At 38.6% G+C, this 27977-nt stretch overlaps 1 protein-coding gene across 25 annotated transcripts; it reads right to left on the bottom strand.

Annotated features, from left to right (window-relative positions):
• Window positions 1-27972, bottom strand: ZMYM1 (zinc finger MYM-type containing 1). 25 transcript variants are annotated; one of them, XM_042245216.2, is made up of 11 exons: window positions 27855-27972; window positions 17632-17768; window positions 14787-14950; window positions 13347-13416; window positions 12889-13138; window positions 7195-7369; window positions 6891-7103; window positions 4821-4974; window positions 3765-3890; window positions 3559-3596; window positions 1-2952 (listed from the first exon to the last, which is right to left on the bottom strand). In XM_042245216.2, exons 2-11 carry the CDS (start codon window positions 17657-17659, stop codon window positions 679-681), a joined length of 3492 nt encoding a protein of 1163 aa, XP_042101150.1. In that variant the 5' UTR covers window positions 17660-17768; window positions 27855-27972; the 3' UTR covers window positions 1-678. The 25 variants fall into 25 exon arrangements, with proteins under 25 accessions (XP_042101150.1, XP_060273333.1, XP_042101155.1 ...); XM_060417350.1 differs by having other exon boundaries at window positions 7077-7103; XM_042245221.2 differs by having other exon boundaries at window positions 27910-27972.
• Window positions 27973-27977: the final 5 nt, after the last annotated feature.

Genomic DNA, 27977 nt, shown 5'->3' with positions numbered 1-27977 from the left:
TTTGCAACGATCAAAATGTTTATTAATAGTTAATAAAGATTTGAGGAAATAGGCACTCTCACATTGTTGGTGGGACTATAAAATGATACAATCCTTACAGAAAGCAATTTGCCAATATATATGAAAAATAAAAATGTGTAAATCTTCTGACCTAATAGTTTCAGTTTAAAATTTTATTTTATAGCAACTCATGTGCAACATGACCTATGTACAAGGTTATTAAATGCAGCAATATCTGCAATTGACATAGACTGGAAAGAAAATGTTTATCAGTAGGGACTGCTCCAATATATTATGGTACCTCCATACAATTAAATCTTACGTGGTTATTAAACAAAGACTCAGAAACTCTATGTACTGATACATGGAACATGACAAAAATGTCATATTAAATGAAAAAGGCAAGCTGAAGAACACTGTGTATTGCACAGTACATTTATGACTAAGTATTTCCAGAAGGATATTTAAGAGAAACAGAGAATACTTGTGGGAGGGGGAAAAGAGTATTTAAAAAGGGATGGAGCCTTTTCACTATGTAGCATTCGATGTCATGAATTTTAAACCAAGTAAATGTTCTGATGAAAAACCTTTTTTCTTAAAAAGACAAACATTTGAAATAAAAACTGTAATATACAACAGAAAAAAAAATTCTTTCAGGTGAATTCAAGCTAGCAAGTACTATATTTCTTTCACCTGAAGGATAAACTTTTCCACAATTCCATTGAGCCTTTCAGGTTCCAACAGTTTATCTACCAATTCCTGCTCAACAGCCATTAGGGCTAAGCCACTAAGCTTTTCTTGTCCCTTGGTACGACATAAATATGTTTTAAGACGCGACAGTGTAGAAAATGAGTTTTCAACACTTGCTGAAGTAACTGGCCAAGACAAAGCAACATATAATAGCTTTGATATGCAAGGAATATTATTGTGAAGACCATGCTGAATAAATAAATGGCCAAGATTGCTGAAGTTGATAAAATCATATTCCAGGACAAAGTTGAGCTTTGCATAGTGCCGATAAAATCTAAGTTCTGGGATGATGTCTGCATCAAATTTATAAAATTCTTGGACCTCTTTGGCTGTTGCTTCATTTAAGGGTTCATTCCATTTAAGTAACAGTTCTGAAATTTGCTTCATTTTACAATAATCAAACTCTAAAAAACATAATTTTAAATTTTGCAATACAGTATCCAAGCCTTGGTAATAAATATTAACTTTGTATTGTTCTTCTGCGGAGGTAGGAAAAAACATACTGTCTGAATTGCCAGGATCTATAGTTTTCTGAATTTTTCTTCTCTTTTGAAATGAAGGTCTTTCAACTTCAAAACCTTTACAGGTTATTTTTTGACATATTTCCTCTGCTCCATCCCAGATAGTTTTGAAATAAGTATCATTTCTTTCAGATGATAAACACTCCAAAATTGCTTCTATTTTTGAAGACAAAGAAAAAATGTCTATTGTTTCACTTTGAAACTCTTTGGAAAGAATTCCTATAACACTTAGTATTCGATAAAGAAATTTCAAACAAAAGATAAATTCAAATTTAGAAACCAATGCCAACAAATCACTCAATTCATCAGCTAAACTCGTGTTTGAAGAATGGTTTGACAGAACTTCTAGCGTTTCAATGATTTCTGGAAGACCCTCAATCAGAGAGAGCAATGTATTATCACGGACTGTCCAACATGGTTGTGATGTGTGTTTCTTGCATGTTTTGCTTTGACTCAGCTTATAAATGTTTTGAAAATTTACTGACATTTCTCCATGAATAGTGTTGAACAAAGAACTGAGAGTATTTAGAGCACTTCGGAGCTCTTTTACTTCTTTACAAAATCTAATCACTGCTAAATCCAAACAATGTGTGTAACAATGCAGGTATAAAGCTCTTGGCTCTTCCTTCTTAAATTCTGCTGCAATTTTTTTAAATTTTCCCTTCCAATTACTGGTGCTATCATAGGCCTGGCCTCGTAGTTTACTCAAATCAACTCCAATCTGCTGCAGGTAAGCTTTGATATTCCTGTGTAAGTTGGTCCCAGTCATCTCTTCAACATCTACGAAACCCAAAAATCTTTCTTTAATTAATACAGCCTTTGATGTTTTCTGTGGGTATCTTACACAGACTGAGAACTGTCCTTTAGTGGCACCATCAGTTGTCTCATCACATATTACTGAAAAAGCTGAGGAGACATTGATCTCATTTACAATATCTTGCAATATTTCAGTCTTTATTATTTCAATAATATCATTTTGAATCTGTGTACTATTGTAGAAGTCAACTTGTGAATTCATAAGTTGAAATATTTCTTCTCCTTTATCCTTTGCTCGGATTTCTAACAATTCTAAAAAATTGCCTTTATTCACAGATGAAATAGACTGGTCATTTCCTCTTAAGAATAAACATTGCTTTCCAAGAAATAAAATATTTTCAATTATAAGCTTTAGGTACTTTTTATTTCCTTCAATCTGCTTTGAATGACTAGATAAACTGTCATTAACAGCTTCATCACAAAATTGGTATTCTCTCCAAAACTGCAATGACTTCAAATGCATTTCACTTTTTTCATGCTTTCTGAATTTTTCCAGAGTTTTTTTCCAATGGGAAATTCCTTGCGCTCTAAGTGACTCTCTTCCATAGTTAAATTTTTTCTGGCAGAACAACTGGCATGAGTAACAGAACATTACATCCTTTTTAATACTGTTTTCTAATCGTTGAAAATAAGATTTTTTAATACTTCGTGATTTACCTTTAACTTTTTGTATTTTGGATGTAAATTTTGGGTGGCGTAGCCTGTCACTTTTTTTCATGGATTTCATATTGTTTGTAGCATCTTGGTTTAACATATGATCTTTTTGTTCTTCTGTATTTAAGGCAACCGTATGCTGACTGACTACAGATGACGGTGGTGAGAGGCTTGGCTGTTGCACACTATTACTTGATTCACTGGGTGAAACCTTGGGAGAAAAAGACAACATTTGTTTGAACAGTTTTCAAACAGTTAATTAAAGAGGGAAACATTAACAATTATTATAACTCAGTATTCTTATTAATAATTTCAAGTCAGACTTGAGATCTAAGAACCTGAATGTGAATACCAAACGGTGTTTATTGCTCTGTTTTTGAGCTCCAGGATCAAAACAGGAATGAATATGTTCAAATACACATATAATATGTTTAAAAAAGGAAAGCTTAAAAAAGAAGGCAGTTAGTAGGCTTCCCAGGTAGCTCAGTGGTGAAAAATCTGCTTGCCAATGTAGGAGACATAGGTTCAATCCCTGGTCCAGGACGATCCCACAGGCTGCAGAGCAATTAAGCCTGTGTGCCACAACTACTGAGCCGGAGCTCTAGGGCCTGGGAACCACAACTACTGAACCGCACGTGCTTAGAGCCTGTGCTCAACAAGAGAAGGCATCACAGTGAAAGGCCCACACACTGCAACTAGAGAGCAGCCCCCACTCACAGCAACTAGAGAAGAGCCCATGCAACAAAGACCCAGCGCAGCCAAAAATAAGCAATTAAAAAAAAAGGCAGCAGCAAAAACAATTAAAAATAAAACTTACATCCTCAATGACATTTGCTGTTACTGAAGAAACTGTACCTGTTAAAGCATAAATTCAAGATCTTACACCATAATCTATAAAATAGTATCATTAACTACAATTACTTATTTCATATAAGACAACTGAAAGGAAACTTAAAAGACAGATTCTATAATCAAGTATGGCAAAAGAGTGTATATGTCAAATATCTTCACATCGATTTTTACCTTGTAATACATCAGAGTTCACAATGGGCAGGGCATCATGAGTATCTGCCAATGACACTATATTGCTTATAACTGGAGTTGCATCTTTCTTTGGAGAAGGGAGATTCGTTGAAGTATCGTATACCACTGAAACATTTATTGATAAAAATGAAAAGATTTCTTATAAACCAGGCAGAATCAACCAATCAGAAAGCACTGTTTAATAACAACTATCTCAATGAATAACGTAAGTATCTAATAGCTTTAAGTATTGATGAATATTGGAGTACTTTTTATTAGGGCTTACGGATAGCCAGGTTCTTTAGGATAACATTAATACCAACATTAAACTGATAATTTACATTTTTCGTATCTTTTACGTTTGCAGTTTCTTAGTCCTTTTGTATTATTTGCTTGGAGTTTCAAGTAAATCTGTACTGTGAAATTACCCATGAAGAACACAAAAAAGATTCCTATAGGATCTCCTAACGGTATCATTTCTAACCATTCCAGGATGCATCAACTTCAATATGAAGGAGCTAGGTTGGTATCTTAAGTATTGCAGAAATTTCTATAAGTCCACCTGCATGATGCATAAGCCCCAGGGGAATTATTCATTCCACTGTCTATGAAATTAACACTACTGGTCCCATATGAGACTCTTTGGTAGAATGCATAGTTGGCTCTGGATTATCTATCCCTTTCTATCAGTGAACATCAAAGTATTTTCAACTAGCTCTGCTTCATGTGAAAAATGTAACTCAGAGTCTTGTTTTTATAAAGCAGGGCTAAGTAGAAGATTCTGTATTCTAATACAACAATCTTTACAAGTAAATATTAAATCTTGTGATGAAGTGGCCTTCCTTTCATGCAAAAACATTGGAAAATCTTTCTTTGAAATAAGTTTGAGATTTTTTTTCCCCCCTGCTTCTTCCCCACCCACCCAGGCCTCAACTCCAGCCACTACCTGTTTTAAGTCAGCTTAATTTGGCAATGAATTAAAGTTATAAATTAAGGGAAAGCAGTAATATTGCTCAACAGTTACTAAATTTCTGATAACTATTAAGCAAATAATACCTGTAGAAGATTCCATCTTAGCTTTACTATAAGCTGAGAAACAATTAATAGAGCAGAAAAGCTCTGTCTTCCCCAAGTCATTGGTAGTCTCAATCATTTCATCTGTGGGCTTTAATGATTTGCAAAGAACAGATGGAAGTGATTTGGCTGGTTTCTGTTAAGAGAGTAAAATAACGTTCAGATTCCTGCTCTATGACATATACCCACTACCATTGCTTAATTGAAATATAATAACAACAAAGTCACATTTTTGCACTTTCTTAAAAACCAGAAAAAAGGCCCTTATAGGTTGAAATGACTAAAATGAAAGGAAACGGATTAATCTATTAGATAATTATTTGTATTATTTGTTAGGCATATTAATAGCAATAACAACACATATGCAAGCAATGAAGTGGTCATGAAAGATGTTCTTCATTCCAAGAAATCAAAACCAACTTCATAAATGAACACAAGTCTTAATAATTACAGATCCTTCCCCAATGCCAACTTGGGCATCAACCAAGGAAAGCCTTCCACTGGTGCTAAGGAGGAGTCAGAAAAAAGTGCCTAACACACATTACAAAATGCCATGGGAATCACTGTTTTCTAGCGTAACTTCACGGTAAAAATTGCAAGCATATTCTAAGAAAGTTACATGCAAGCAGTGAGAGGTACAGAACATAGCGCCTTCTGTAAGCAGTTAAGTGTGCAAAGGAAAAGGATAGAAATTGAGAGGTTCACCACCTACTCTTTCTGGTGAAATGGTTAGTTAACACTAACAGTAATGAAATCAAACAGCTTTTAGGCATACAAAATGCAAAGACAAATACAAATAATAGATTTTCTGTGAAAGAATGTTGGCAAATGAACAATGTAACAAAAAAACAGTGTAATTTTGAAAATTACTATTTTTGTCCCTTATTGTATGAGTTTTCATATTTTGAGAAATGTAACAACTTACCAATATTTAATATTAACCAACAAATAGTGATATAATTAACATATTACTCATGTGGGAAAGCCAAGACTTAATCTAATTCCTGACTACAGTTCACTAACAGTATGGGTTTTCTCCAGTATCAAAATCATACAATACCTTAAATGGAGCATGGCATTGTGTCGGACATGCCTTTTAACTCATCTAGCCAAACCGGTTGTACCCTATCACACATGCTGAATAACTGAATACTCAAATACAGGTTCTTAAAATGGGAGGTCTATTTACTGACTGTGAGGGGTAAAGAAAGAAAAGAAGGAATGGCATTAACTGCTTTCAGACAAAGAGTTCTATGCCCTTTGTTCTCCCATTTCTGGTCCCAAGGTAGGATACTTTCATGGTGTGGGAATTCTGCCACAGAAAAGCTGTGGCTCCCAAATGACCTATTTGAATTGTGGCTTGTTGAGACTCCCATCTTCAATTGCTTGTTTTTAAGGAAGCACTTACAGGGATAGAGTTGTATTTCAAAACAGTATCTGAATATGCAAGACGTGTGACAGTCCACCTCATGAAAGGCACTCAGAACACTAACTGTGTTATCTCAAGCCAGTAGAGCAGGGCCAGCTTCTCTGCTCTCAGAGCCACACATCCAAGGCTCTCCTATCAGAAGTAGAGGATTATTTCTCATTGGTTTACTGCCTACTAGGATTCCTTCAGAAAAGCATGTGACATTCTTGAGTCATCTTTCAGCCTTGCTTTATGAGGTGTAAGAATTAAATATATGGAATTAAAAGTAAAAAACATTTTTGTGGTTGAGTCCTACTGACCAATAGGCTATTGTTATTGTTGCTATCTAGTTTATAAATAAGCTTCCTTCTGCTTGCCTTTTCTTCAAGGTAAGGTGATCACCCTGAGATTCTTCAGGAAAATCTCCATGCATCTTTTATAATGAATTATTGTGTAAAAAAGGACTATTCTTTCACCTCTTTCATTATCTTACCAACTAAAAATAAGTACAATGGTACTAAAATCTATACCCCCAGTTTCCTAAGGTGGAAACAGTCACAAGCCAACTAATGGGAGTCAACTGTCCCATTTCTCACTTGAGTCTTGTACAATCAAATTCAAAATGAAGTGATCTTTATTCATACCTGCTTATGTGCTGTAATACTCTTTGAACTATTAAAGTAATGAGACTGTCCTTCCATTTGAAGTATATGAAACATACTAGAGCTAGTGGAACAGTAAGCTCCACAATTCTCACAACAGTTCATGATGAGGTTGTTAGCGGAGTGAAATTTTGAAAAACAGGCATTACAGCAAAGACTATGACTCACACTCTGGTATTTCACTTCGTACTGAATCTAGGATTAAAAAAAAAAAGATCCAGTAAAAACTCTGATATTTAAGCAGAATATTCAGAATCCCTAAAGGTTGAGAAATATTGCAACTTACAGCAGTAGTCTTCTGACACACGCTGCACTTGGCTGGAACACTATTAGTACATATGGTAACAACTGGCTTTCTTTTTTCTTCATATGATGAAAGACAAGACTGACTGCAAAAAGTTTTGCTATTGGTAGTATCTTCCAGCTGAATACTGATCACATCCTTTAGATTTAAAATGTCTCTAAAAAATAAACAACAAGGGCACCATTAAACTTTACCACAATTATTTTTTCTCTTCATAACCTAAACCACTCCCTTAAATAACTCTCTCCTCTTGTTTCATATACCTGAAGAACTGTGAAACAGTAGAAACATAAACCTTGAAATAAGAAAATCTGAATTTGGTTTGATCCCTGGTTGGGGAACTAATAAGATCCCACATGCCACAGGGCAGGGCCAAAAAAAAAAAAAAGTCAAAATAGAATAAAAAAAAGGAGTAAGAACTAAATAAATTACAAAAAAACAAAAGCAAATGTGATTTAAAAATACTGCATAATGAAATGACAACATCTGGAAGTCTGCATACCTCAGGGAATCAGTATTTTCCAAATGATGATAATATGCAGAAAAAATCATTGGCGGGTAAAAGAACCATTCTAAGTACAAACAGACCACTAAATTTTCAGGTGACAGTACAAAAAATTCACTGATGCGGTTTCAGATTCCACATTACAACTAACATTTAACAAACTACCATTCAAGTAGTATCAAAAAAAATTTACAACTATCTCAAACGCTAAACACTCCTCTCTCTTTCAAATATTTATTTGTAAGGTCAGATTTTCTTTAGACTTCAACCAAAACAACATTTTGTAACAAACTGAATGCAGAAGCAGATATGAAAACCCAGCCAGACAGTAAAGCAGTTAGCAATACTAATAAAACAATGCTCACTAAAGTTTTTAAAAAGCTGTTTTCATAAAAAATACTTATATCAACATGCACTATTTATTGAGTTAATAACTAGTTAAAAATTCTTCAGTTTACATTTCTAACACAATATATATATAGCTAGATGTAATCTACATAAAATAAAGATCTTTGGGTCTTCAAAATTTGTTGCGTGTAAAGGGATCCAGAAACCAGAAAATCTGAGAACTGCTACTACAGGAAAAAACAAAATATCTGGCTACCTAGATCCTTCAGGATATCAATCTTTCAAGATAACAGTTTTCCAAATGAAATAATACTCCTGAAATCAACACTACTTTAATACCCCAATATTAACAAATTTTTAGGTACAAATCTTATGACGGGGTTATGTCCAGATAAACCCATTTTAAACTGAAAATATCATGAGTTGAAAATGTACATCTAACCTATAGAACATCATAGCTTAGCCTAGTCTACTTTAAATGTGTTTAGAACACTTACCTTAACAACCTACTGATGGGTAAAATCATCCTACAAAAAGTATTATAAAGTGATGAATATATCATATAACTTAATGAACATGGTACCAAACGTGAAAGAATGGCTGTAGGGGTACATAATGATTTTAAGTTTATGAGTTGTTTATCCTTGTGATCATGTGACTGATTGGGAGCTGGGGCCCACTGCCGCTGCCTCCCATTGTGAGAATATCATACTGCATATTATTGTACTAGCCCAGGGAAAGATCAAAATTCAAAATTTGAAGTAAGTTTCTGCTGAATGTGTATTACTTTAGCACCACTGTAAAGTCAAAAAATCATCATGGAGAACCACTGGAAGTTGGGGACTATCTGTACTATAAGCTTTCTGCCTCCTTAAACAGCACCAAAATAATACGTCAGTTTTCATTATCCTAACACCAGTCATTTTACTGGTTTAAGCTGTAGCTCTAAATGCAGTATCTGAGTTGTGACAAAATTTTTTTCTAGGATTCACTGTGTTCCTAACAGTGTTTAGGATTTGGGAATACAAAGATGAATATAATCTAGTCCCTAATGTCCAGAGGTTCATAGTCTAACTGGAGCAATATCAATTCTTTAAGAACATTATTTTATGAAAAATGTTTTGGGAGTTACGGACACTAGGAAGACACAGACCATGGAACAATTATTTGGGTGGCAGGTGGGAGAGAGGAGAGGAAGGAGTGGTATGGGAACAGATCAAGGGTACAGATATCTGAGGAAGATTTTTCAGAGAGTAAGAGATTAGCCAGAGGGGAAAGAAGGCAGAAGAAACCACACTGGCAGAAGCATGGAAGTCCACAATGCTGACTGGCTTTTTCTGCTAATGGCATACTAGACTGATGGCTTCTAATATACTACGGCCTTATTAAAAAAAAAAATGGGAATTTCCTGGCAGTCCAGTGGTTAGGACTCTGTGATTTCACTGCCAAGGGTGACAGTTCAATCCTTGGTCAGGAAACTAAGATCCTGCAAGACATGTGGTTCAGTTCAGTTGCTCAGTCATGTCCAACTCTTTGCGACCCCATGAACTGCAGCACGCCAGCCTCCCTGCCCATCACCAACTCCTGGAGTTTACCCAAACTCATGTCCATTGAGTTGGTGATGCCATCCAACCACCTTATCCTGCCCTCCCCTTCCCTCCTGCCCTCAATCTTTCCCAGCATCAGGGTCTTCTCAAATGAGTCAGCTCCTCGCATCAGGTGACTTAAGTACTGGAGTTTCAGCTTCAACATCAGTCCTCTCAATGAACACCTAGGACTTATCTCCTTTCAGTTCAGTTCAGTCGCTCAGTCGTGTCCGACTCTTTGCGATCCCATGAATCACAGCACGCCAGGCCTCCCTGTCCATCAACAACTCTCGGAGTTCACTCAGACTCACATCCATCAAGTCAGTGATGCCATCCAGCCATCTCATCCTCTGTCGTCCCCTTCTCCTGTCCACAATCCCTCCCAGCATCAGAGTCTTTCCAATGAGTCAACTCTTCGCATCAGGTGGCCAAAGTACTGGAGTTTCAGCTTTAGCATCATTCCTTCCAAAGAAATCCCAGGGCTGATCTCCTTCAGAATGGACTGGTTGGATGTCCTTGCAGTCCAAGGGACTCTCAAGAGTCTTCTTCAACACCACAGTTCAAAAGCATCAATTCTTCGGCACTCAGCCTTCTTCACAGTCCAACTCTCACATCCATACATGAGTACTGGAAAAACCATAGCTCTGACTAGATGGACCTTAGTCGGCAAAGTAATGTCTCTGCTTTTCAACATGCTATCTAGGTTGGTCATAACTTTTCTTCCAAGGAGTAAGCGTCCCTTAATTTCATGGCTGCAATCACCATCTGCAGTGATTTTGGAGCCCCCAAAATATAAAGTCTGACACTGTTTCTCCATCTATTTCCCATGAAGTGATGGGACCGGATGCCATGATCTTACTTTTCTGAAAGTTGAGCTTTAAGCCAACTTTTTCACTCTCCTCTTGTACTTTCATCAAGAGGCTCCTTAGTTCCTCTTTACTTTCTGCCATAAGGGTGCTGTCATCTGCATATCTGACATTATTGATATTTCTCCCGGCAATCTTGATTCCAGCTTGTGCTTCTTCCAGCCCAGAGTTTCTCATGATGTACTCTGCATAGAAGTTAAATAAGCAGGGTGACAATATACAGCCTTGATGTATCCTTTTCCTATTTGGAACCAGTCTGTTGTTCCATGTCCAGTTCTAACTGTTGCTTCCTGACCTGCATGTAGGTTTTTCAAGAGGCAGGTCCGGTGGTCTGGTATTCCCATCTCTTTCAGAATTTTCCACAGTTTCTTGTGATCCTTAGGTATGGCCAAATAAATAAAGGGTCTTATCTTTCTAACATGATTTAAAATGTCATTTTCAAAGCTATCTTTCAATTGGCTCATGAAACAGAATAAAAACTACATTGACTCTAACACAACATTGTAAATCAACTGATCTTCAAAAAACAAAAGAAACCCTACACTGACTCAAAATAGATTTTAAATCACTGCTATTAAAAAAACCTCATTGGTAACTGGTAATCAGCTAAAAATTCTGAGAAGTACATATCAATATAAGATAATAATGAACACAGATGAATGCAGAATAAAAAGTTCTGAAAAAAGTACATGTTATTCTGAACAATGGATTGGCCTCTCCTAGTCTAAGCATCACTACCTTTCCACCAAACCTATTAAGTATTTTGTATCAAAACATTTTTACTCCAAATAAAGTTAAAACTTGTTTTTTTGTTCATAGTGGATTTCTTTGCCTTAAAGAACAACTTACACACTAAATCTTTCCTGCTTCAGCCTTTTCAATCTGCCTGGGAGCTCTGCTGAAGATGTGTAACGGATAAACTCCAAACACAGGAACATGATACCTTAACTTCTTAGGGCCTCAGTTTCCTCAAAACCAAAAGAAAATGTTTGAACAGGATGATCTCTAAAGTCCCTTCCAGTTTTATGATTCTGCAGAGAAAGAAAGCATGCTGAAGAGAATGCCATACAGCCCACAGCAAAAAAGAGAAAGAACAAAGTACAGCGTTAAAAGGTTTACAAAGCACAAGAGAAAACGTAGTAGAATTCTGGGGAGGAAGATGAAGCCAGGGCTAACTTCTGAAGCAGCAGCCAAATGAGGAGCTAAAGCAACCAATGTGAAGAGTTTGAGTTTGTTCAGAAAATACCACCCATAGTCAACATTTCCTGGGTTCTTATTACATGCCAGTATTGTTCTGACTGCTTAAATACATTACTGAATGATCATAATTCTTATGTACATTTAACAAGACAGATGGGAATACAAAGAAGTTCTCAATGTTGTTTGAACTTTGGCATGTATATGAATCACTTGGGGATAAACGCAGTTCTGATTAATAGGCCTGGGGAAACCTGAGACTCTACATTTCTAACAGGCTCCCAGATGATGTTGATAAAGCCACTCAGGGACCACATATAGTATCAAAATGTGAACTAAGGAAGCAAGATTCAGATCATGGCAATTTGATTCCAAAACAAGGTACTATTTGAAAGGCATTTAGTCATATTTGGTGGCAAAACTGGTGGCTCATATATTCTCTTGTTCTGAAACAAAGAACATTTAAAATGTTTACCACTAGCATTTAATGAGAAATAACAAACCAGATTTATAATACCATATGACTCTCAAAGCACTGAACCTTTATATCTCTCAGTGTAGAGTTCAAAATTCTGGATGTTATGAATCACTATTACTTCTTTTCTCCTTACCTAAATTGTCTCACATAAGTAAAAAGTTAGCAAAAGAGACCCCAATAATAGTTCACAGAAACCTTAAGACTACATACATACACCTATGTTTACTGAAGGCCATTAAATTTTTTAAAGGAAAATTATGAAACAACTTCACTTGCCACTACAAGAGAAGCATTATAAAACTTTACTCCTTGGAAGGTCAAAAAGTAACTTATTATGATTAATTTTTTAGTAAGTTACTCTCTATACAGTTAAATGATAAAACAGAATGGGCACACAGTAACCCCAATTGTAGAGAATTTCCAATGTAAAGAAGAGGAAAATAAGTTTTGGAAGTCACATTATTTAAAGGTAAAGAGAAACACAATTCCTATCGTTTTAATTTCTGCAATTCTCTTAATAAACACACACACAAACACTACTTCTGAACAATCTATTACAGGAACCAAAAGCGGAAGCAACTTCTTTACCCTAAACCAAGGTGATTACTTCAGGAAAAAACAAAGAAAATTACAACCAACATTCTGATCAAGATCTATGTAGGGAAGTAAAAGAGGGCATAATTTAGAATTATATACTTTGAGCAGTTTGAACAAGTTCTCTTCGGAAGAGCTGGTGAACTGACAGATGAAATGTATTCAGTGATGCATGGTGTGGAGCAGAAAAGCTCAGTAGAACCTTTCCTCTGATAAGCAGTTTGTCCCTTTTGAAAAACTTTTTTACAACCAGAACAGGAAACCTGAACAGCTGTGGTTGAAATTGAAGGAAGCATCTTATTCATGCCAGATGATGCCAGAGAAAGCTGAATGCCTGTAGTGATCTGAGGAGCTATAAATACAAAACAGGAAGGAAAAAAAATTAGTATTTATATAAAATTAAGTATGTATTCTTTCACTATCTTTTAGAGGTTACTTCTTCTGGACTTGAAACCCAAAACAATCAATGCACTATTCAAGGGGATTCTAAAAATGTAGAATAAACTGGCCATCATATTCGTCAGAATAAATATGATTAACTTAAGTAATTCTAGTACTACCGTCTGAAAACGCAGAGTTGACTTTCAGGTCATTCTCCTGAGTTTTGGGCTGCTGGGCTTGACAGTACTCCTAAAAAAAAAAAGTTGAAAATAATGAAAACCATCAATCAATCAATAGAAAATTATATATTACACTGAAGTCTGTTCAGTGAATTGTATTATTGCATTGAACCATGGTATCTAAGTAAATATTCCCTTTCTGGTGACTTCTGGCTGGTAACACCCACTAATTATTACAGTATTTTCTACTGTACCTAGATACAACTTTATAAATTTTTGTTAACATAGTCCCTCAGCAGCTACTACAAAAAGAGGGTAGACATACTCAATAATGGTACTTATTTCCCCTTGTTGTTCTGATCACTAACAGCTAATTGTCTTCATAAGGACCTTAAACACAAAAATTCTTAGACTGGGCTGAATGAGTCTTACAAAGCAGGACTTTTTTCAGAGCATCAGGCAATCAACCTAAACTTGCTCTATGTCTTTGAATGTTCAAGAATTGAAGAAGTAACAGGTATTTCCTAGATGGACAATATTACTGCCCATTGTCATCCAACGGGAGTCATACCCTTTACTTGGTACTAATTTACTTTATGTTATTTCTAAACAGAATACTCGGAGAAGGCAATGGCACCCCACTCCAGTACTCTTGCCTGGAAAATCCCACGGATAGAGGAGGCTGGAAGGCTGCAGTCCATGGGGTCGCTGAGAGTCGGATATGACTGAGCGACTTCACTTTCACGCACTGGAGAGGGAAATGGCAACCCACTCGTGTTCTTGCCTGGAGAGTCCCAGGGACAGGGGAGCCTGGTGGGCTGCTGTCTATGGGGTTGCACAGAGTCGGACACGACTGAAGTGACTTAGCAGTAGCAAACAGAATACTAGAAGTAAATTTAAAATGAAATTGCTTTTCATTGTAAATTTCAACAGGTTCATATACAGACAATCTAAGGAAATTTAGCCCTGGTTATAGCTTGATCTAATTTATCCTTTATAGGTTCTTTAGCATTTGATAAGTCTAAAAAAGTTTAAGGATAAAAATGAATCTAATTTGGATAAACAAAGAAAAATTCTAAGTACTTAAAATGTACTAAATAATTCTATTACTTAATAGAGATAGTAGCACAAAGCATATATAACTAGTTATTTATATTGTTTCAAGTTAAGAAAAATGAAAACAAATATGTGCTAACCTCAGACAGACCCATAATACCTTAAGCAATCTTTTTTTTATTAAACCCAATACCCACATCCAAACAGTCCATCTCTCTCATTCCTGCACATGCTTATTCTGGCACTTAACCACACATTCTCTGTTACTTGGTCAACTGCTTTGGGGAAGAAATTAAGATTTTCAACCAATAAACTAGCATCTGCATAACTAAAATTTTAATTAAATGCTACCCTGGAAAATAGAAAATAAGGTGAAATATTTACCTGAGTATTGTCGGGTTCTACCTTAACTTCATCTAGCCTCTTCACTTGTGTTGCCACTGCCTTGTCACATTCACCATTTGTTGGTGATTCTTTCATCTCAGTATCTGATGCAAAGAAATCCTCTAGTTCCAAACTAATGGGTTTTTTCCTTGGGAAACAGTTTCCTAAAATAAATTAGGAACTGATGAAGAGTCTGATTTTTAAAAGTTCCCTCAAATATAGTAATTTTCTGGAGGCACAAAAGGTTCTTTCACAGTACCCTTCCTTCATCCATTACTCTGCAATATAGCTTTGCTTTTTACACTTCTCCAGTAAATAAACTTCTATGCCTTCTTCTGGCATAAAGACTAGCCTTCTCTACTGCTATTCCCTCAAGCGCCCCTTCCCCTGATTATTGGTTCCTCTCATGCTCAGTCACTCAGTCATGTCCGACTTTTTGTGACCCCGTGGACTGCAGCCCACTAGGCTCCTCTGTCCATAGTATTTCCCAGGCAAGAATACTGGAGTGGGTTGCCATTTCCTCCTCCAGGGGATCTCCCCGACCTAGGGATCAAACCTGCGTCTCCCGGTTCCTTTCACAGAAGCATTTAAATACATTAAAAACAAACAAACAAAAATCCAATTTCTAAAGCTACTGCCTTCCCTCTAACCAACTCTTCTCTTGTCTTTGAAATTCTGTCCCTCCTTGACTCATAAGTCCAAGACCTATTTCTCCTCCAACCTCTTTGCCAGTCTTTTTCTCATTTACGTCATCTCCTTCTAAATATGTGTTCCTCTAAGCACAATTCCTCAGGACTCTTTTCACTTGCTCATGGGCACAATCTGGGATTCAAGTATCATCTATATGCTCTTTTCCCCCTATATACCTCAGCTCTAGCCCAGGTAACCAACTACCTATTAAATATCTCCACTTCAATGTTCCAGGCATTCCTCAAATTCAAGAGACTTAAAACTATATTCCTGGGCTTCCCTGGTGGATCAGTGGTTAAGAAATGTGCCTTGCAATGCAAGGGACACCAGTTTGATCCCTGGTCCAGGAAGATTCCACATGCTAAGAAGCAACTCAGTCTGCTGTGAGCCACAACTACTAAGCCCATGAGCAGCAACTATGGAAGCCGGCATGCTGCAACAGGAGCAGCCACCGAAATGAAATCAGAAGCCCTTGCACGCACAACAAAGAGTAGCGCCCCTTCTTCTCTACTGGAGAAAGCCTGCATGAAGCAATGAAGACCCACCGCAGCCAAAAAAAACCAAAAAACTTAATTCTCGTATTATCCCCATAAGCCTGCTTTATATATGTCGTCTTTCTTGGGAAATGGCTTTATGGTATATACCCAATTTTCCAGGCCAGAAATCTAGGTAGAGCCATAAATTCCTCCTCTCCCAAAGTCTCACAACTAATCACCAAATTGGATCAAATGATTGTCTTGAATCTATTTTCTCATTATACTTAATGCCTCCTCCACCTCCCATCAATTCCTTTTTGGTAAATAGTATTAAGAAGAAACAACAAGCCCAAGATGGACTTATTTGTGCTAAGTCCCATCAAGACTTAATACCTAACTGAACTGCAGTTTCAGACTCTCCAAACAGTGAAATTTTAAGCCAGTCAGTTAATTTCTTGGTCAGCACTAATGAGGTAATCTGCCCAAAACATTGTCTGAAATAGTCTACTCTCTTAGCTTCCTTATCCTACCTTCTTTCTGCCTATAAAACCTTCCATCTTGTACAGCTCCTTGAATATCCTGCTATTCACTAGATGGCATATCCTGCTACTCACTAGATGGCATATTGACAGATTTCTGAATGAAACTAATTAGATCTTCAAATTTATTGGGTTGAATTTTTTTTTAACAGTAGCTAATATCCAAAATCAAAATATAAAAGACTGTGTGCATTTAGCTTAAAAAAGAACTCCCATTTTATAACTTTTGAGGAGCCTTTTGATCGTGCAAAGCAGACAGATTAGAGTCCCTGGAGAAAGAGAACCACATATGGCTTTCTTGATGTAAGAGAACCATTTTGGCCTAAACCATTTGTGATCTAAGCCTGGCTTCAATGCTTGCCCTTCAGCAGGTCTTAGTAATTAATGATCTTGCTCATGGTGGTGGCAGCTGCTCAGTCATGTCTGACTCTCTGCAACTCCACGGACTGTGGCTTGCCAGGCTCCTCTGTCTGTGGAATTCTCTAGGGAAGAACACTGGAGTGGTACCCATTCCCTCCTTCAGGGTAGCTTCCCGACCCAGGGATTGAACCCAGGTCCCCAGATTCTTTACCGTTTGAGCCACCAGGGAAGTCCAAAATTAATGAGTTGAACTAGATAATCTAACACCAGTGCGTGTGTGCTAAGTCACTTCAGTTGTGTATTACTCTGTGACCCTATGGACTGTATCCTGGCAGGCTTCTCTGTCCATGGGATTTCCCAGGAAAGGATACTGGAGTGGGTTGCCATGCCCTTCTCCAGGGGATCTTCCCAACCCAAGGATCAAACCCACATCTCTCATGTCTCCTGCACTGGCAGGCGGGTTCTTTACCACAAGTGCCACGTGAGGCAATGCTGAAACAAGGGAGGAGCAGTCAAGAAAACAACACTGCCGCCGTGGGGTCAGGGTCCTGGTTCCTCAAGGGAATAATACCTTTGAGGTCCACAGGAACTAAGGCTCCCTTCCAGCTGGAGGGTGGGAAGATGATGTTGACCCTCCAGACTTCAATCAACTAAACCTTGGGCTCTGTCGACCTTTGTTCCAGTTCTTGTTCCAGTTCTATGCTGAATTCTTCTCTGTTCAAGCCCCTTCGTGAATATGCAAGTACCCTTAGTTTAAAGAAGAAGGAAATGGCAACCTACTTCGGTATTCTTGCCTGGAAAATTCCATGGATGGAGGCGGCTGGTAGGCTACAGTCCATGGGGTTGCAAAGAGTCGGTCATGACTGAGTGACTTCGCTTTCTTTCTTCCACTTTAGCTTAACACTTTCCCAGTTTTGCTGTTGGGGAGACAATGCTTTGGGTGAGCTCCCCAGTGTTCTCCTTACTTGCTGCGTGTATATGTGCTCAGTCTCATCCGATTCTTTGCTATCCCGTGGACTGTAGCCCGCTGGGCTTTTCTGTCCATGGGGTTTCCCAGGCAAGAATACTGGAGTGGGTTGCCATTTCCTTCTCCAGGGGATCTTCCCAACCCAGGGATCAAACTTCCATCTCCTGCCCTAGCAGGTGGATTCTTTACCACTGAGCCACCAGGGAAGTAAGTAATAACAAATATTTCCTTCTCCCAGTATTTGCCATGATTGTGTTTATTGGCTTGACAACCACGAAGACGTAAACCCAGTTCTCAGGCAACAATTGTTCAGTCCCAAGGCCTCTATTTTCAAGGACAGACTGATTCCTTGCATTCTCCTTGTTTCCTTGTATGCTAAGTAGCTTCAGTCATGTCCAACTCTTTGCCGCTCTATAGACTGTAGCCTGCCAGGCCCCCCTGTCCATGGGATTCTCCAGGCAAGAATACTGGAGTGGGTAGCCAGGCCCTCTGCCAGGGAATCTTCCTGACCCAGGCATCAAATCTGTGTCTCTCTCTTTTTGAACCTGCATCTCCTACATCTCCTGTGTTGGCAGGCGGTTCTTGGCCTATTTTTCATTTTTCTTGCAGCTGCCACCTCCAATTCTAACTCCTCTGGAACTCTTTCCCTTCCTAATCTTCACTGCAGAGAACAAGTCTCCTGGATTCCTTTTCTTATACCACCTCCATGACAAAACGAAACTCTTTGCTTTACAAATAATGATTATGGAGAGCAAGAGAAAAGTAAAACAGATAAGGTTAAGTCAAAGTTCCTCCTGGAATAATTCCAGGTCTATGGTTTTATACTGAGTTAGTATGTTGAAAATTCCCAAGTTCTGACACTGTCTTTTATTTTTGAGGTTGGAACCCAACCACCAACCTCACCCTGATCTTCAACTCAGCTTTTACTGTAATCTCCTATCTCTAGGCAGAAAATTAAATAAGGCCTCATGGTGAAGTGCAATAAAAACTCATACAGCCTCTGCTCAGTCCATTTGAGCATTATATACAATCAGCAGAGTAAAACTCGCTGGAAACTAACTACTAGATTGTAGATCCCCCTTCACTTGAAAGTAAATGTGCTATATTAACTTTAAAGATCAATTAAAAATAGAATATTGAGGGATTCCTTCAAACATGTCAGTCATTATACAGGCAAAGAATAGAAAGTACCTTGAAAATGTAACTAATCTAATATATTTGAGACAGAAGAAAATGGTACATAACACTTCTTTACCTACTACAAAAAACAAAAAGAGCAGAAGACATATGAACAACAAATTCATTACCTCCTTTCTCAATAAGATGAACAAAGGAGTAACAAGCCCTAGAGACCTCTTTTTAACACATCCCATCCATCTTCCCAAACTGGAGCTAAACCACATATACACTGGAGACTATTAGTAGTCACAGAATAAATGTGGAACATCTTCTTGCTAGTTAATTAAACAAATTTTAATTTAAACCAAAGAGGGATAGATTATGAAGCAGAAAACTCACATTATTTTTAAAAGAAAACATGAGTATCAGAAAGAGAGTAAACAGGACTTCCCTGATGGTGTAACAGATAAGAATCCGCCTGCCAATGCAGGGGACATGGGTTCAATTCCTGGTATGGGAAGATCCCACATGCCAAGGAGCAATGGGGCACATGAGCTGCAGCTACTGTGCCTGTGTGCTGCAAAAGGAGAAGCCACTGCAAGAGAAGGCTGCGCACCACAACAAAAGAGCAGACCCCACTCACCACAACCAGAGAAACTCTGGGTGAAGCAACCAAACTCAGTGATGCCCAAAGTTAAAAATAAATAAATAAAATTACATTAAAAAAAATCCCATTTGATATGATGGCAACCCCTTCACAAAACTCTAAGAAATAAATTTAACCAAGGAAGTGAAAGACCTATACACTGAAAACTACATAACATTGATAAAAGAAACAAAATATGATTCAAAGAAATGGAAGGATATCTCATGACCTTAGATTTGAAGAATACTGTTACACTGTCCATACTACCTAAAGCAAACTAAAAATTTAATGTAATTCTTATGAAAATACCCATGACAATTTTCACAGAACTAGAACAAATAATCTTAAAATTTATACAGAACCATAAACACAAAGAACAACGTTGGAATCGTAATACTTCCAGACTTTGGACTACATTACAAAGCTACAGAGATCAAAACAGCATGGTACTGGCACAAAAAACATACACATAGCTCAGTGGAACAGAATAACCCCACTCACATATGGTCAACTAATCTATGACAAAGGAGGTGGGAAAACACAGTGGAGAAAGACAGCCTTTTCAGCGAGTGGTGTTAGGAAAGCTAGACGGCTATATGTTAATAAGTGAAATTAGAACACTCCCTCACTCCATGTACAAAAGTAAACTCAAAATGGTTTAAAGACCCAATTATAAGATGCCATAAAACTCCTAGAAGGGAACACAAGCAAAACATCTTGGACATAAATCATAGCAATATTTTCTTAGATCAGTCTCCCAAGGCCAAAAAAAAGCAAAAATAAACAAATGAGACCTTATCAAACTAAAGAATTTTTGAACAGCAGAGGGAATAATCAATAAAACAAAAACCAACATACAGAATGACAGCAAATATTTGCAAATGATGGCTTAATTTCCGAAATATACAAACAGCTCATACAATTCACTATCAAAAAACACCAAATAACCCAATTAAAAAATGGGCAGAACACAGCCATTTCTCTGAAGAAGTCACACAGATGGGCAATCAGGTCAAGTCAGTCACTTAGTTGTGTCCGACTCTTTGCGACCCCATGAATTGCAGCACGCCAGGCCTCCCTGTCCATCACCAACTCTCGGAGTTCACTCAAACTCACGTCCGTTGAGTCAGCAATGCCATCCAGCCATCTCATCCTCTGTCATCCCCTTCTCCTCCTGCCCTCAATCACTCCCAGCATCAGAGTCTTTTCCAATGAGTCAACTCTTCACATGAAGTGGCCAAGGTACTGAAGTTTCGGCTTTAGCATCATTTCTTCCAAAGAACACCCAGGACTGATCTCCTTTAAAATGGACTGATTGGATCTCCTTGCACTCCAAGGGACTCTCAAGAGTCTTCTCCAACACCACAGTTCAAAAGCATCAATTCTTCAGCGCTCAGCTTTCTTCACAGTCCCACTCTCACATCCATACATGAATACTGGAAAAACCATAGCCTTGACTAGACGGACCTTTGTCGGCAAAATAGTGTCTCTGCTTTTTAATATGCTATTTAGGTTGGTCATAATTTTCCTTCCAAGGAGTAAGGGTCTTTTAATTTCATGGCTGCAATCATCATCCGCAGTGATTTTGGAGCCCTCCAAAATAAACTCTGACACTGCTTCCAGTATTTCCCCACCTATTTCCCATGAAGTGATGGGATCAGATGCCATGATCTTTGTTTTCTAAATGTTGAGCTTTAAGCCAACTTTTTCACTCTCCTCTTTCACTTTCATCAAGTAGCTTTTTAGTTTTTCTTCACTTTCTGCCATAAGGGTGCCGTCATCTGCATATCTGACGTTATTGATATTTCTCCTGGCAATCTTGACCAGCTTGTGCTTCTTCCAGCCCAGCGTTTCTCATGATGTACTCTGCATATAAGTTAAATAGGTAGGATGACAATATACAGCCTTGACATACTCCTTTTCCTATTTGGAGCCAGTCTGTTGTTCCATGTCCACCTGCATATAGGTTTCTCAAGAGGCAGGTCAGGTGGTCTGTAGGCACATGAAAAGATGCTTAATGTTAATTCAGTTAATGCTTAATGTTAATTCAGTTCAGTTCGGTCGCTCAGTCGTGTCTGACTCTTTGCGATCCCATTAATCGCAGCATGCCAGGCCTCCCTGTCCATCACCAATTCCCGGAGTTTATCCAAACTCACGTCCATTGAGTCGGTGATGCCATCCAGCCATCTCATCCTCGGTCGTCCCCTTCTCCTCCTGCCCCCGATCCCTCCCAGCATCAGAGTCCTTTCCAATAAGTCAACTTTTCACGAGGTGGCCAAAGTACTGGAGTTTCAGCTTTAGCATCATTCCTTCCAAAAAACACCCAGGACTGATCTCCTTTAGGATGGACTGGTTGGATCTCCTTGCAGTTCAAGGGACTCTCAAGAGTCTTCTCCAACATCACAGCTCAAAAGCATCAATTCTTTGGCGTTCAACCTTTTTCAGAGTCCAACTCTCACATCCATACATGACCACTGGAAAACCTATAGCCTTGACTAGGTGGACCTTTGTTGGCAAAGTAATATCTCTGCTTTTTAATATGCTATCTAGGTTGGTCATAACTTTCCTTCCAAGGAGTAAGTGTCTTTTAATTTCATGGCTGCAATCACCATCTGTGATTTTGGAGCCCCCCAAAATAAAGTCTGACACTGTTTCCACTGTTTCCCCATCTATTTCCCATGAAGTGATGGGACCAGATGCCATGATCTTCCTTTTCTGAATGTTGAGCTTTAAGCCGACTTTTTCACTCTGCTCTTTCACTTTCATCAAGAGGCTTTTTAGATCTTCTTCACTTTCTGCCATAAGGGTGGTGTCATCTGCATATCTGAGGTTATTGATATTTCTCCCAGCTATCTTGATTCCAGCTTGTGCTTCTTCCAGCCCAGCGTTTCTCATGATGTACTCTGCATAGAAGTTAAATAAGCAGGGTGACAACATACAGCCTTGACGTACTCTTTTTCCTATTTGGAACCAGTCTGTTGTTCCATATCCAGTTCTAACTGTTACTTCCTGACCTGCATACAGATTTCTCAAGAGGCAGGTCAGGTGGTCTGGTATTCCCATCTTTCAGAATTTTCCACAGTTTCTTGTGATCCACACAGTCAAAGGCTTTGGCATAGTCAATAAAGCAGAAATAGGTGTTTTTCTGGAACTCTCTTGTTTTTTCCATGATCCAGCGGATGTTGGCAATTTGATCTCTGGTTCCTCTGCCTTTTCTAAAACCAGCTTGAACATCTGGAAGTTCATGGTTCACGTATTGTTGAAGTCTGGCTTGGAGAATCTTGAGCATTACTTTACTAGTGTGTGAGATGAGTGCAACTGTGCGGCAGTTTGAGCATTCTTTGGCATTGCCTTTCTTTGGGATTGGAATGAAAACTGACCTTTTCCAGTCCTGTGGCCTCAGCTGAGTTTTCCAAATTTGCTGGCATATTGAGTGCAGCACTTTCACAGCATCATCTTTCAGGATTTGAAATAGCTCGATGAAGACCTACAAGACCTTTTAGAATTAACACCCAAAAAAGATGTCCTTTTCATTATAGGGGACTGGAATGCAAAAGTAGGAAGTCAAGAAACACCTGGGGTAACAGGCAAATTTGGCCTTGGAATACGGAATGAAGCAGGACAAAGGCTAATAGAGTTTTGCCAAGAGAACGCACTGGTCATAGCAAACACACTCTTCCAACAACACAAAGGAAAACTCTACACAAGGACATCACCAGATGGTCAACACTGATTATATTCTTTGCAGCCAAAGATGGAGAAGCTCTATAAATCAGCAAAAACAAGACTAGGAGCTGACTGTGGCTCAGATCATGAACTTCTTATTGCCAAATTCAGACTTAAATTGAAGAAAGTGGGGGAAACCACCACACCACTCATGTATGACCTAAATCAAATCCCTGATGATTATACAGTGGAAGTGAGAAATAGATTTAAGAGACTAGATCTGATAGATAAGAGTGCCTGATGAACTATGGACAGAGGTTCGTGACATTGTACAGGAGACAGGGATCAAGACCATCCCCATGGAAAAGAAATGCAAAAAAGCAAAATGGCTGTCTGGGGAGGCCTTGCTAATAGCTGTGAAAAGAAGAGAAGTGAAACACAAAGGAGAAAAGGAAAGACATAAGCATCTGACTGCTGAGTTCCAGAGAATAACAAGAAGAGATAAGAAAGCCTTCTTCAGCGATCAATGCAAAGAAACAGAGGAAAACAACAGAATAGGAAAGACTAGAGATCTCTTCCAGAAAATTAGAGATACTAAGGGAACATTTCATGCAAAGATGGAGTCAATAAAGGACAGAAATGGTATGGACCTAACAGAAGCAGAAGATATTAAGAGGTGGCAAGAATGCACAGAAGAACTGTACAAAAAGATCTTCATGACCAAGATAATCACGATGGTGTGATCTAGTTAGACAAAGACAAATATATTACTTAAAGTGGAATCTAAGAAATAATACAAATAGTCTAGACACAAAACAGAAAGAAACTCACAGACACAGAAAATAAGCTTAACAGGTTCCTAAAAAGGAAAGCGGGGAAGGAGGGATACATTAAGAGGATAAGATTAACAAATACAAACCGCTATACATAAAACAGACTTCCCTGGTGGCTAGAATAGTAAATAATCTGCCTGCAGTGCAGGAGACCTGGGTTTGATTCATGGGCTGGGAAGATCCCCTGGAAAAGGAAATGGCAATCCACTCCAGTATTCTTGCCTGGAGAATCCCATGAACAGAGGAGCCTGGCAGGTTACAGTCCATGGGGTTACAAAGAGCTGGACACAACTGAGTGACTAACACTTTCTTTCATACATAAAACAAGGATTTACTTTATATATAGCACAGTAATAATACATACAGCCAATATAATAATCTATAATGGAAAATATATAAGTTATGGAAATATATGGAGAAGGAAATGGCAACCCACTCTAGTGTTCTTGCCTGGAGAATCCCAGGGATGGGGGATCCTAGTGGGCTGGAGTCTCTGGGGTCGCACAGAGTCGGACACAACTGAAGCGACTTAGTAGCAGCAGCAGCATGGAAATATATATGTGTGTGTGTGTATATATATATATATATATATATAATAAATATATAACTGAATCACTCTGGTATACACCTGAAATTAACCAATACTGTGTCAACTTCAATGAAACAAACAAAAACCCATGAGACTGCAAAGAATTTGCAAGCTATTAGAAGTTACTTCCAGATAGATAAACAGACCTCCTGAGGGAATGTATACACTTCCCTCCTGCAAATGACAATACTGCATATATAAAACCTGTTGATTAAAAATTGAACAACTGTCAGTCTAAAAGAGAGGATTTTATTTGAGCCAACCTGAGGATTATAAAGTGCAAAGACTTTCAGAAAGTGCCGAGGACTGTTTCATCTGTTAGGAGATGAAGGGACTATCACATTCATTTTCAAGACAAAGGATCATATGTCAAAATAACACACTGAATACAGTATTGTAAAGTAAAATAAAGTAAAAATAAAAATTAAAAAAATAAAAGCTGTCTTTACGTTTGTTTAAAAAAAAATAACACACTGATAATTTACATAAAGGTCATCAAAGATACAAAGTCTAGATAAGCATGTAGAAAGTGAGCAGTAAGTCACCATGACTCCTCACTGAGCTTGGAAAGAATGCTAATCTTTTAGGAAACTCCATTGCTAGAGGGAGGAAAAATAATTGGCATAATAATACTATTGGCCATTATATACATTGGCATTATAATAATAAATGCCAGAAGGCATTCCCATTTTGGGGGAGGTCTGGTTAATGTATAATGCAGATGAACACTACACACTAAAGGGGGAGAGAGGAGGCCCAAAGGGACACAGAAGATAATTCTATGCTTAAATTTTTCTTTCCTTAAGATATAAACTTCATAAAACCTGATGCTTCAAACTGAGTCACTTTAATCTTTTCATTCCTCCCCACTATACTTCTGCTCTTACTCTTCTCCTTGCAAAGTCATTTTTGCCTATTCAAATTCCACTCAGCTTCTAAACCCACTCAGCTCTGCTGCTACTGCTGCTGCTAAGTCGATTCAGTCATGTCCAACTCTGTGCGACCCCACAGACGGCAGCCCACCAGGCTCCGCCACCCCTGGGATTCCCCAGGCAAGAACACTGGAGTGGGTTGCCATTTCCTTCTCCAGTGCATAAAAGAGAAAAGTGAAAGTGAAGTTGTTCAGTTGTGTCTGACTCCTAGCGCCCCCACGGACTGCAGCCTACCAGGCTCCTCCGTCCATGGGATTTGTCAGGTAAGAGTACTGGAGTGGGGTGCCATTATTGGAGAGAACTAAAAATAAGATATGCCTAGACAAGATAAATCGAGGCCTATCAGAATAGCTTCTAGCATGCTAAAACCCAGCCACTGGCAATAATTATAAAATTAAGACTACCCCTGAGGACACTTTCCAGGATAAAGCAGTCTTATCTCTTAGGAACTGTGACCTTTACTTCTAGGTTTGCATCCCACCCACCCTCCCCCCGCCCGGGGAATCTCAACTGAAAGTCTACATGTTTACCAAGTCCCCTCTACCTTAGCTGGGCTTAAATTTCAACTGCCCCTAACTTTGCGAAGCTACTATAATCTATTTTAAGGTGTTTATCCTCCCAACTGCTGTTTTCTGCTAGGTTTTTTTGAGTCTTGCTTTGTAGATGAGCAGTTCAGGAGTTAGCTAAAAAGTGCAAAGTCAAAGTGTTAGTTGCTCAGTCCTGTCCAACTCTTTGCGACCCCATGCTCTGTCCATGGAATTCTCCAGGCAAGAGTAGTGGAGTGGGTAGCCATTCGTTTCTCCAGGGGATCTTCCTGACTCAGGGACTGAACCCATGTCTCCGGCACTGCAGGCAGATTCTTTACCATCTGAGCCACCAGGGAAGCCCACAGAGTGGAGGAGGGGAATATTTGTCTGCAAATCTGGGGGGCTTAGGTCTCAGAGGTTCTTTCCTCCAAGATTGTACCACTTGAGTTTCAACTACTTAGGCAACCCAAAATTCCTGTCTTCTTAACTCACTATGCTATAAGAAGATATTGTTGGAGATAAAATGCAAGAGTGCTAGAGGAAGGATAGAAGAGCAGATGGGAGTCATATCAGGAAAGTACTTTGAATATAAAAACCTTGCACTTAAAGCTTCTGGGGTTCAGCAACCATTCCATTCATAGTTCTTTTCTTAAGTAAAGATTTACTTAAAAAAACCCAAAAACCTAATAAAATCCTAAGAGACACTCAGCTGTGTTACACATCAAATGTTAGGTATTTTGGAGACCTCCCAAAGCATTAATTTGCTAAATTACAGAGACCCATAGAAAATAACTTTTCCATCCAGGTGAATACAGTTGATGTTATCACTAGTAAGGAAGATTACAGCTTTGGACCTATCCTTTTTGGGTTCTGAACAGTATATGTCCACTTACAGAAAATCCTAGAAGTAAATTCACTATTTAGCAAAGGAATCTACTCCTCTGAGTAATACTCTTGATTTAAGACTAAGATTTTAGATGGGCAAAGTGGTGAGTCCTGATTCCATCAGGACTAACTGTAATATAACTCGTGTTATATATTTTGGGGGCGTCTTGTCATATATTTGTGATGAGAAATACAAGCTATCGTCAGATGTTATTAATGATTCAACCCTTCGAGAACTCTCCACTTAGCTACTTTTGAGCTTTTGGTTCAGTTTAATTGAAAAGTATCAGGCTGAAACCTGAGAAAGTTCAAAACGTAACCATCCATGAAACCAAGTTACTTTCAATCTGTACACTAGAGCAAAATACTGAAATAAAATGATGAAGACTGCACCTTCATCTAATTCCAATTTCAAATCCGAATTAATGACGAAATTCTTATAATTTGAAAATCTCTCTTAGCAAACATCCCGTGTACAATTCTATTTGCAAAAGGAGTGTCCAGATTTTTTAAGTTTAAAAAAATAAACTGCCTTAACGAGGCAGAGCCACAGGTGTGATCCAATGAAATGTTTCAGAAACGGAGGCCGCAGAGAGACATCCAAGGCTGAGAAGCAGTTACGGCGCAGGGGTAGAAGGCGGAGAGAAACGCGGAAAGTGGGGGCTGAGACGCCCCGACTCTGAGGACAAAGTTAAAGACGACGACAAACACTAGCGGGGGGACTGACCCTGAATTCTCGACGCCCACCGGGCGGCATCCACAGGCAAGGCTGGGCTCCTAGAACTCCGGCTCTGCAAAACACTTCGCCCTCCCTCTGACTGGTGAAACTCTCCGCTCACCTCTGGTAAAGCACAGGAATAAAGATCGACGCCACAACCGCTTAAGCAGACTTACTAACTTCTTTCAGGAACGCCCGCCGCGCGATGTTTCTAAAAGCAGTTTCGACGCAAAACGGTCGCGTA

The sequence above is a fragment of the Ovis aries genome, chromosome 1, assembly GCF_016772045.2.
Source record: "Ovis aries strain OAR_USU_Benz2616 breed Rambouillet chromosome 1, ARS-UI_Ramb_v3.0, whole genome shotgun sequence".
In the NCBI taxonomy this organism is placed as follows: Eukaryota; Metazoa; Chordata; class Mammalia; order Artiodactyla; family Bovidae; genus Ovis; species Ovis aries.
The sequence above is the reverse complement of the archived record's forward strand: the minus strand, read 5'-3'. Positions and strand labels throughout refer to the sequence as shown.

What these genes read in the sequence shown, in the direction of transcription:
- ZMYM1 (XM_042245216.2), bottom strand. Translation starts at nt 17,659, where the DNA reads ATGGAATTTTCCAGGCAAGAATACCGAA. An exon ending in TTCCAGGCAAGAATACCGAA is followed by an intron (nt 14,951 to 17,631) that starts GTAGGTTGCCAT and finishes AATTTATTTTAG; the next exon opens with GAAACTGTTTCCCAAGGAAA. An exon ending in CAACTCTGCGTTTTCAGACG is followed by an intron (nt 13,139 to 13,346) that starts GTAGTACTAGAA and finishes TTGTATTTATAG; the next exon opens with CTCCTCAGATCACTACAGGC.